Genomic DNA, 11,102 nt, shown 5'->3' on the forward strand with positions numbered 1-11,102 from the left:
TGATCATTTTAGTCCCCTAAACCCACCCTAAGAGGCTCTGTGAACAAAACCCACCAAGAGACAGAGGGAATAAGCTGGTGAACATTCTGTGGCTCAGAAGTGCTCTCCCCACTGGTGAAGGGTGCTCTGCTCGCTGCAAGCCTCCGGGATTAAGGACAAGATGTGTGTGTGGGGGGGTGGGCAGAGGGTACATTCTTACAGGTTCCAGTGCTATCAGCAAACTTTTGTCCAGCACCTGCTGTGGAGTACCAAGCATTGTGATAGGATCTGGAACACAGCAAGGAATGAGACAGTTCCTGGAAAAATGAGCCCCCCCACACCTGTAACATAAGATAAAGTGTGACAGATGTTAGGAGCAGGTAAGAGACATGCTGCTATAGGGCTTAAAGAAAAGAAAGAAAGTGGTGGGCTGAAGAACACATTCCTGGAGTGGGAGACACTTAAACTAAGTTGTAACGGATGGTTAAGGTTTAGATGGTGGGAATGGAAGGGCAACTCACAACAGTGAGCATGAAGGTGGGAAAGTGGTAGAGAAGGCTGGGACCATAAATCAGGTCCCAGAAGTTCCACCCCCTTATCCTCTCTGAAGCGCTCTGTGAGATAGATCCAGGATTAGTGAGGGAGGGAAAGGGAAGGAACACCCATCAGAAGGATTAGAAATTGGGCTTGTGCAGCACCTCAGGGCCCGCCTAGGGATCCGGGGTAAGGAGCTGGGGACTGGGCCTCCCTACAACCAGGCACCCTGTGCCAGCATCCCAGGGCCCACCCAGGGACCCAGGGTATGGAGCCAAGGACCGGACCCCCCTCCCACAACCAGGCACCCCATGCCAGTGCCTCAGGGCCTTCCCTGAGACCTGAGGCATGGAGAAGGGGACCAGATCCCCCTCCTACCACCAAGCACACTGCACCAGTGCCTCGGGTCTGCCCATAGATCCGAGGCATGGAGAAGGGGACTGGACTCCCCTCCCACAACCAGGCACCCCGCACCAGCACCTAAGGGCCCACCCAGGGACCTGGGGCATGGAGAGGGGGAATGAACCCCCTCCCACAACCAGGCACACCGTGCCAGTGCCTTGGGATCCACTCGGCGACCCAGGGCATGGAACTGGGGGTCAGACATTCTCCACAACCAGGCACACTGCCGGCACCAAGGAACATGCCAAAAACATCTCCTCCATGTGGGTGGCCCACCTCAGCCACCATGATAATCATGGCTGCCGTGAAGGCAGCTAGATGCCACAACCACCGTGCAGATGGTCCACCAGCTACTGGAGTGGGTTGACACAAGGAGAGTCACCAGCAGAGATAAAGAAAGGAGGAAGATGTCTGTCTCCACAGAGCCCATTTCATAGTGACGGAAGAAAAATCTGCTGTATGACAGTATTGGGGGACCTGATCACACCTCTCAGCATTGGACAGATCATTTGGGCAGCAAATTAACAAAGTAACCATTTTTCTTTCAGAAGGAGAGAAGAAATGTAATGTCATCATAGGGATGAGGGGGAGAGAAGGGGGGATGAGGAGGGATTAGACAAAGGGCGTAAAGAGTAATTACAATTTGTAACAATATATATGCTAGTAATATTGATTTGATCAACATATATCAATGTTGAAACCCCAAAATATGTATAGTCAATTTTGATTCAATAAAAATTAAAATTTAAAAAAAATTGGGCTTTTGGACTCAGGGACGGGAGCCCCAATGGAGGTGCCTGTGAGAGCAATGGCACATGTGTCTTGAGGAGGCAGGAAGCAAAAAGCGGTGGCCAAAGCCCTGGCCTTGTGGCAGAGTCCAGATTCCCTCTGGCTGAGGTCTAAGTGGACCAAGGCAGGAAGCAGAGGATGACTAGCGCCTTCAATCACATTGGGAGGGGGTCAGCAGGGGCTTCAAGGCCAGCCGGCAACAGATCTCGCTCACTTCGCAGCTCAGGTCAGCAGCCCAGGGACCTGGGCTCAAGTGAGCTTGGAGGTGTGAGTGGGGTCCCTGAATGTCAGGGTGCTGAGGAGGAGTGTGCACAAGGAACGAGGAGGCTACATCCTGCTTTACCCTGGATTAAGCCACTGGGTGACGGGAGTTCCCAGGGGGTTTCCAGGACTCAGACTGGAATGAAGGATGCTGTGTACACAGCAAGGGACAGAATGAGGGATGGCTGGTCCCATGGAGTTAGCTGGGAACAAAAATTTTCCTGTCAAAACTGTCTCCAGAGAGAAGAGAGATTGGTGGGCACTTTTTGTGAACCTGAACACACACGGTCTCAAATGAAGTTACATTCAGACAAATCCAAAGAGACAGATAGAATTCATATTTATAAAAACCAAAGGGGGGAAAAGCTGAAAGGAAAAATAATGCCTTGCATGGAAACGTTAAATATTTAATTTTTTTTTTCCTTTTTGTCTTTTTTTGTGTGTCCGGCAACGGATCGCAACCCTCAGTGTCGCGCCCGTACCGGACCGGGACTGGCAGAGGGATCGCAACCCTCGGTGTTGCGCCCGCACCTCACTCAGCCAGTGAGCGGGAACCGGTCTGCATGTGGGATCCGGACCCTCGGCGGGAGCGCCACCGCGCTCCCAAGCGGAGCACTGTAGCAGTGCGCCACTGGGCNAGACCCTCGGCGGGAGCGCCACCGTGCTCCCAAGCGGAGCACTGTAGCAGTGTGCCACTGGGCCGGCCCTAAATATTTAATTTTATATGGTGGTTATCACTGGGGTGAGAAGGAGACGAGAGGTTAGGGAGCGGGGGCTTTTATTTTATTCGTTGTGTTTAGTTCTTAACATTTTGGAAATAAACATGGCAAACTTTTAAGATAACAGTTTAGTAGATGTTTGGGCCACAGAGACTTAGAGATTTATTATATATACATTTTATAGAGAGCCTATCATAATCTACACTTTCCAGTGTGTTTGAGGGATCGCATTTAAAAAGAAAAGATCAAAGGACAGTAACTCCAGGAAATCTAATGGGGTGGGAGTCAGCCCGTCTTGGTGGGGGGCAGGGTGGGTGGCCGGCCAAGCTTCTGGGGTCTGGTGGAGGTGGGGTGGACAGGCAGACCCAGGCTCCTGAAGCTGGCAGGGGGCATGAAAGAAGGAGCCAAGGAGAAAGAGTAAGGTACTGTCAGACTCAAGGGCTTGGCCCAGATGTTCCCGGAAGTGCATCGTGGGAGAGAGCGGTGATGGTGTGCAGAGGGCGTGTGCCTTGGGAGCCCCACAGACGTGGCAGCTCCGGGTAGGGGCCAAGCCAGGGCAGCCAACTCTCATTTACCTGGCTAGCTGCCGGTCCCAAGAGAGCCCTGCACCAGTCCCGGACGATGTACCAGGTAGACCCTTTGCTCACCCCTTCCTGCCAGGCTGGCCTGATTCCCTGCAGGGCCCCATGCCTTTCATCAGCCTGAGCTTCCCTTTTCCCCCTGTGCATCCAGAGCTGCTTCCCCAGCCCCTGCCCAAGGAGCTCTGTGGCCTGGGTCCCAGAGAGCCTCAGACTTGGAAAGGGCAGTGGATGGGTTGGTATTGAGTTTTTCACAAGCAAAGGGACATGTGTGGGAAATGTGATGGGGTAGATGGTGTGACTGAGGGACTAAAGGAAATGGGTTTGTCCTAGGCAGCCTTTCCTGAATTCCAATTGCCTACCCAGGGGGAGGGCCAGGCTGAGGGCTGTGGGTTAGAGGGAGGGGGTCCACCCCATAGGATCTGCCAGGATGGTCCATTTGGGAAGGGGGAGGCTAGAGAGAAAACACTTCTTGATCCTGTGATGGCCTCACCAACCCAGCTTTTCATAGAAAAACCCTGAAACCCTGACAGAAATAGACTGGCACAGGGTATCCTCAATCCAGGAATCCACACCGGGTACCCCTTCCACTCCAGGTCTCCTGAACCTGATCTTGAGACCTGGGTGGGGGCCATAGCTATGGGATGAGGCATCCCCCTGCCTCACTCCAAGCTTCTGGGGTTCACATCTCCTCCTCCTCTCTCCCTCCCCCCAGGGTACCACTTTTCTGGCTTCATGTGAGTTGGGAGTAAGGGGAGCCTGAGACGCTGGACAATGACTCCCTTTTTCTAGGACTTTAAGAAACAGGTGCTCACTGCCCCCTTACTGCCTAGGACATGTGACAGCAGCCCATAGTGTGCTGAGATTCCTGACCCAGGACACAGGATCTATTTAGGAATTTTGCTGGAGACCTGAGAAGAGGGGGAAGTGGGAGGGGTCTTGGGCCAAACACTATATGCCAGACTGTAATGAAGTCCCTCTCTTTGTTTCTTTCTGAACGATTTCATCTCCTTATCTCTCTGGGTTTTTTTCCTCTGTCTCTGCCTCTATTTCTATCTGTCTTTATCTCTCTCTTTTTCTTTTACTTTTCTACTTTCTATCCTTCTCTCTCTATATATCTCCCTTTATCTTTTTGTTTTATCCTCTGTTGCTATGTGGGTGTTTACATCTATGTTTCTCTGTCACTCTCTATTCTCTCTTTCTGTCCCCCATGTCTTTACTCTGTCTCTTTATCTCTATCTCTCTCTGTCTCTGTTCCTCTCTGTCTCTCCCTGAGGCTCTCTGTCTCTCTCTCTCAGTTTCCTTCAGATGTCTGTCTGTCTCTATTTTGGTCTTTTTCTGTGTGTACACACCTATGTCACCCTCTTTCTCTGCCACTCCCCTCCCAGGCTGGCCACAACCCCTGGCCTTTTCCAGCTGTGAATGGCTCATCAGGGCAGGAGCCCCAGAGGCAGCTCCTGGAGGTGCTGGGTGGTACCTGGGAACCACCACGAGGGGACGGACTGCCCCATCTCGCCATCATCATTGCTGTCTTTGTCCTGCTGGCATTCTGTATTGTAGTGGCAGTCCACTTTGGGCCAAGACTGCACCAGGGCCATGCCACTCTCCCCACAGAGCCACCAGCCCCAAAACCAGAGGATGGAATCTACCTCATCCACTGGCAGGTGTTGGGCCCACAGGACAGTCATGAAGAAGCCCAGCAAGGATCTCTTGTCCCTGGCTCCTGCCCTGCATCAGATGGGCCTGGACCCAGCATTGATGAAGTCACATATCTGTAGGAGAGAGACTTTGGAAAGTTAGCCTGACCTGGCTCAGAATAAGAAACTGGACAGAGAATTAGGGCAAAAACAAATTGGAGCCTGGGCATCAGAGCTTCAGAAGGGCACATTACCCACAGCTTCAGCTGCCCTCCCAGAATATTTATAGAGAAAGCACTGTTGGGGATGGGAGAAATAAACGAAGCCTGAGGGCCCTGCCCAGAAACATGCTGCTATGGGCATTCCCAGGGCCCAAGGCCACTCGTACAAAGTTAATCCCTCCTCTTCAGAGACCACCTGACCCTTGAACCTCCTTCTTTGAGTCCCTGAACCCTCCTTGCTCCCCTAATCGCCTTTCCTTTTGGTGTAAAGTGAATCCAGCTTGGAAGATTCTACCACCCTCTCCACCTGCAAGGAGGAATGTCAGAAGCCCCACACAGAGGCCCTGCCCACGGCCCCCAGATCCTATGAAGACCAGCCAGGGAGAACCAAGGCAAAGAACCCAGGGGTCTTCTTTCAGGGAAGGAAGGAACATCTGTTGCCCTTCACCGATTGGGAGCCAATCCTTTAGCTCTCAGGACCCAGATCTCGTTGACAATCTCTAAAGCCCTTGAAAGCCCCACGTACCATTTATAGTTCGAAGATTGGCTTTGAATGACCTCCACTGACTCTGTCTTGCCTTCCCAGGATGTGATAGGGGAGTTTGGGGCCTCTCATTCTCTTCCACTTTCTGTGTGCATGGGCCTGTTGGAACAAACCTAGATTGACCACAGTACGTGTCCCACATCCAGAACTTTCCAGCTGGTGGGAAACAGGAAAGGAAAAGGAACTCCATGGAACTTCTTTGGGGAAGGAAGGAGTGGGCCGGGGACCCCTCCCCACAGGTGAAGGGGCTTGGGGATAGTCATCAGGGGGTCAGGAGGACTCAGTCGGGGGCCCAGAAGACCAAGCTGGGCTTCCCAGAGGCTCTCTGGAAAGGCACCCCTTTCCCTGGCACCTGTGAACCTCACTCGTGTGCAGTCAAAAACACGCAGACAGACATTTATGGAGGGACCTCAGGTGCTTCACCCTGAGCAACTCCTGAGGACAAGAAGTCAACCATGGGGCCTGGCCTCAGGAGACCCCAGAGTAGTCAGGGAGGCCAGGAAATAGCAGAGGAGAGAGAGGAACAGAGATGGGGCCTGTAGCATGTGCAGAGGACAGGCTTGCCTCCTTTGGGGCTGGGGAGAGGCAACTATAACGTTAATAGCTGCTCCTTCTTGTGGGTCATCTATGTGCTGGACACTGGGCTTATCAGTGGACCTGCAGATATTTTACCACTCACTCCTCACAACAACCTTGGGAGGAAGGGCTACTGTTATCCCCATTTTACACTTGGTTTATCAGCCAAGTGGAAACTGGCTTATCAGGACACCCAGGTGGACACAGGTACTAAGTGGTAGAGTCAGGATTTGAACCTGGGGCCATCAGACTCCACAGCCTGAGCATCACGCTGGGGTCTGGATGAGTGGAGGAAGGTCATGAGCGTCAGAGAAGTGTCCCCACTTAGAATCCAGCTTAACGGTCTGCAAGGGGGTAGCATACTCCAGGACACAGGTGCCTGCCTGGAGGAGGTGAGAGGAAGACCAGACTAAGATCCAGGGCCAGGCAGACAGACTCTGGACCATGGATTGGGGCCCTAGACCCTCAGTCTGCAGACATGGAATCCTGGGAGATGGCCACTCTGATGGGGTCTATGCTGTCTGGGCTGCCTTTGCCTCTGACATCTCACTACAGAGCTGGCCTAAATTTGCCCTTCACAGATTCTTCTCCCAAAATCCCAGGGCAACAACCACAGAGGTAGGCTGTCAACTGCTCCAGCTGGAAATTGAGGCTGGGGGCTGCACTCCAGGGTTCAACTCTGGGCTGAGTTTCCCCTACACCCACATGAAGTCCTTCAGATGTTCTCATAGCCTTTGTCTAGGGAAGCTTTAAGTTACAGAGCAGGGATACTCAAGTTGAAATCATCTACTTTTTCACTGTCCCTGAGCCTCAGTTTCTGCCTCTGTAAAGGAGAGATCATCACAGTCCCTAACCCACAGAGTAATGGTCAGATTTCAATGAGATGGTCAGACAAAGCACTTAGAATAGCATCTAGCATGCAGTAAGTGCTCATAAATGTTACTTGTTATCATTTAGAGACCTGGGACCAACTGGGGAAACTGAGGCTCACAGAAGGGCAGTGAATTTTCATCAGTGCCTGCCAGGGCCCAGGTTTCTCACCGGCTGCCCGTTCTCCAGAAGCTCATAGATGCTGTTGGTGTAAACCCGACCCTTGATGCCAGCACGGTCAGTGCTCTGCTGAGGCAGCACATCCAGGAAGCGAATGTTGGGGTCAGCCACACTCAGGTCGTCAGGCACCCCACAGTCCAATGGTAAGAGGATGTAGAGCCGCCGGCTCCCTGCGCCCCGTAGCATGTTGTGGAACTGATTGTAAGTTCGGATCCGGGCCTGCAGTCCTGGGTAGGGAAGCCCAAGAAATCATTCCCACTAACCCTGTCTCCCAACCTGATCCAGGACTGAAACCTAGGTCATTGGCCCCCTCAGTAGGTAGGGAGTCAAGGTTCCAGTATACTCTCATTGAAATAGAGCTCCCTACACCCTCATAACGTATGCTATCTGCTTCTGTAGAATTGCTTGCTCAACCTAAGTAATTCCATTTTGCCTCGTCTGACCTGCAGAGTACCCCCCCCCTTTTGCATGAGAAACCATTGACCTTCTCATAGAAACAAAAAACAATTGCATAAAAACAGGAGCCATACACAGTAAATTATTACATGGGAACAGGAACCATACACAATGAAACTTGTATGCTTGATTGCTCGAACGGCTCATTCTCGGCCTCTGTGACCTAGCTCCATAGCTTGCCTTTTGCACCTGGACAAACCCCTGTGCCAACGGGATGTAGTTTTTGTCTTTAAAAATCCCACAAGACCAAAGACTGATGCCGCTCTTCCTTGGTTGCTCCTTGGGAGACGGATGCTGGCCAGCTGGAGGGAATAAACTGCCCTTTTCTGCACGAGTGGTGTGTAAGTGCATTTCTTGTGGGAGGGTGCCTCACAACATTTTGGAGGCCCCAGAGAGATTCTTTCTCTCATGAGTGTATCCCTCCCTGCACTTACCTCCTAGGAGAAGACAGAGAAGCTGTTCCTCTTCTCCTTGGAGGCAGACGGGGCACTTTACTCTCTCCCCAGGTAGGTGAGATCTCAGTAAGGGATGGTGCACCAATGGTTGGCCTTAGTGGGAGGCTGGATGCAGCATTAACTCCCCTAGTCCTTGGGCTCCCAAGATGTCACTGGGCCCATTGGTAGTTTGGATTTGGGTTTGGGACTTGCAAGTCAATAGGAATTGTGTTTCCGTGTTTCTTGTTTGTCTTTATCGTTGTGATTGTTAATTTTGGACATGGCCACTTGTCTGTCTTTTGTGTGTTGCCAGTTGTGTGTTTTTGTGTGTCATTAACTGTGGTCTTGTATAACAACTAGGACAAAATTCCTCCAAAGAGGTCTATGGGACAACCCCCTTATATACAGGTTTGGATTGATATAATCTCTCACAAGCCATCATGACTAAAAAGGTGCCTTAAAAAAAAGTCCCAAGGTGAATAGAAATAGAACACCATCTGTGCTTTTAACTAAGCCTTCTCTTCCAGCTTCTCTGAAGAAGAGCGCCTCCCTCACAGCAGCTCCCATACTCTCTGACGCCTCTGAAGACCCAAGGTGGCTTTAAAAATTGAAAATAAACTAAGAGTATTTCCTTTAATAATTTCTTCTCCCTTCACTGGAGAAGATTTAAAAATTTGGGGGAGGTTGATGATAAATTAAACAGCAGTAGTTCACAACAGCAATGATTTAATCTCTGAATATACTGTAACCAAAGAAAAGAATTTGAAAAACTGTTGTCGGACTGCTAGATAGTCCCAGAATGTCAACCTCATTTTCGATTTATTGGCTTTTATTACTTTGTGTCATGCTGACCTTATTGTTAAACACAGGTTTGTTTGCATTCTTTCCACTCATGGAGAAAATGGGAAAAACATTACTTTTAAGTTGGTCAAAAGCATTAACGGACAAAACACCTCAGAAAAATGTGAATTAAGCAGCTAAGAAAACATACTCTGTTCATTACTTTAAAAAATATATACAGCCTTATTAACTCCACAGTGTAACAGTTGTCAGAGTCAACGTTTAGGTAGATATAAATAAAACATTTAAATGGTAGCGTAAACAGTTTTCAGCGCACACACATAGCTTTTTCCTAAAGAATTGCTCTGGCAACTTTGTTAAAAACCAATTGACCAGAACTACGGGCGTATTTCTGGACTTTCTTTGCCTGTTTCCCATACTCAGAGTGGCACTGCCTCTCCCTGCCATTCCTCCAACCCCCCTCTCACTCCAACAGGCTCCCTTGCCTCCCAGAACTCCTCAAGACCAGGCTCCCTTCATGGTTTACAACTGGAAAAATCAAAATCCTTCTTTCTCAGAAAAACCTCAGGGCCTCATCTCCCTCCTGGAGACTGTTTTCTTTACCTGCCAGCCTACATGGGATGATTGTCAGCAGGTCCTGCAGACTCTCTTCAGGTCAGAAGAATGCAAGTGGATCCAGAGGGAGGCCCTGAAAACTGTTACCGGTCACGATGGCTGACCCTCTGATGACCCCATTTGCCTCGAATGCATGTTCCCCTCTAACAGACAAGGGTGGGACCCAAACACGGACCAAGGTAAGAGGGCTCTTGACCTGTATCACCAGACTCTCCTCAGGGGACTCTGCACAGCAGCCTGGAAGCCCACTAACCTATCAAAAGTAAATGCATCTATTCAGGGACCAAACGAAACCCCCACCACTTTCCTGGAGCGCCTTATGGAGGCTTACAGGACCTACACTCCTTTGGACCCTGAGACCCCAGAAAACTAGCGGGCAATAAAATTGCCTTTGTTACCCAGTCAGCCCCAGACATTAGGAGGAAGCTTCAAAGACAGGAAGGATTTAAAGGAAAATTATCATCTGAGCTGGTTGAAATTGCCCAGAGGGTCTTTAATAATAGAAATAGTCCAGAAGAGAAACAAACCAAAAAGCTAGATTATAAGGATGTCTTATTCAGCCTCCCACTGGCCAAAGTAAGACAATGTCTCTTTGCCGTTGAATGGACTGACCCTGGGGGAGGATACTCTGGACAATTAACTTGAACTCAACTCCCCCAAGGATTTAAAAATTCCCCAACCTTATTTGATGAAGCCCTTCACCCTGTTTGTTACCGAGATGTGAGGCATTGCCCAGGGGGTGCTCACCCAAGCCCTGGGACCATGGAAGAGGCCTATCACCTACTTCTCCAAGAGGTTGAACAGTGTAGCCACAGGATGGCCAACCTGTCTCCGAGCCATAACGGCAACTGCTTTACTGGTAAAAGAAGCCAACAAGACATATGCTTAGTGGCCCCCCACTCTGTACAGACTCTCTTACAAAGTGCACCTGAACATTGGCTCATCAACTCCTGCTTCACCCAGTATCAGGCTTTACTTCTAGATCAGTCCCTAAAAACCATGTCTCTAAATCCGGCTACACTTCTCCCGGATGACAACCCAACTGAGCCTGTCCACGACTGCCTTGAAACAATTGAGACTCTCTAAGGCCTCCGGCTGGACCTGACTGATGTGCCCTGGACAGAGCCTAATGAAATGCTGTTCACTGATGGAAGCAGTTTCATCTCCAATAGAATCAGGTATGCTGGGACAGCCATGGTAACTTTAGATTGGGTCACTTAGGCTCAAGCCTTAAGCCAAAGAACATCTGCTCAAAAGGCTGAACTCCTAGCCCTAACACAGGCTTTAAAGCATGGAAAAGATAAAACTGTTAACATATATACTGACAACAGATAGGCTTTTGCCAATGCCCATGTTCACAGGGCCTTATACAAACAGAGAGGACTATTAACATCAGAAAATAAATAAATAGGGCCGGCCCGGTGGCGCACTGCTATAGTGCCCCGCTTGGGAGTGTGGTGACGCTCCCGCCGAGGGTTCGGATCCCACATACAGACCGGTTCCCGC

At 50.3% G+C, this 11,102-nt stretch overlaps 1 protein-coding gene across 1 annotated transcript in view; it reads right to left on the reverse strand.

Moving 5' to 3' along the window:
- Positions 1–6,506: 6,506 nt before the first annotated feature.
- Positions 6,507–11,102, reverse strand: part of TMEM173 (transmembrane protein 173) — a 10,468-nt gene continuing 5,872 nt past the window's right edge. The window contains exons 4-5 of the mRNA XM_008568632.1: positions 7,282–7,517; positions 6,507–6,623 (exon numbers count right to left, since the gene is read on the reverse strand). Coding sequence (XP_008566854.1) covers positions 6,507–6,623; positions 7,282–7,517 — 353 coding nt within the window. The remainder of the gene's footprint in view (positions 6,624–7,281; positions 7,518–11,102) is intronic.

Source organism: Galeopterus variegatus, unplaced genomic scaffold, assembly GCF_000696425.1.
Source record: "Galeopterus variegatus unplaced genomic scaffold, G_variegatus-3.0.2 Scaffold426, whole genome shotgun sequence".
Lineage (NCBI taxonomy): Eukaryota > Metazoa > Chordata > Mammalia > Dermoptera > Cynocephalidae > Galeopterus > Galeopterus variegatus.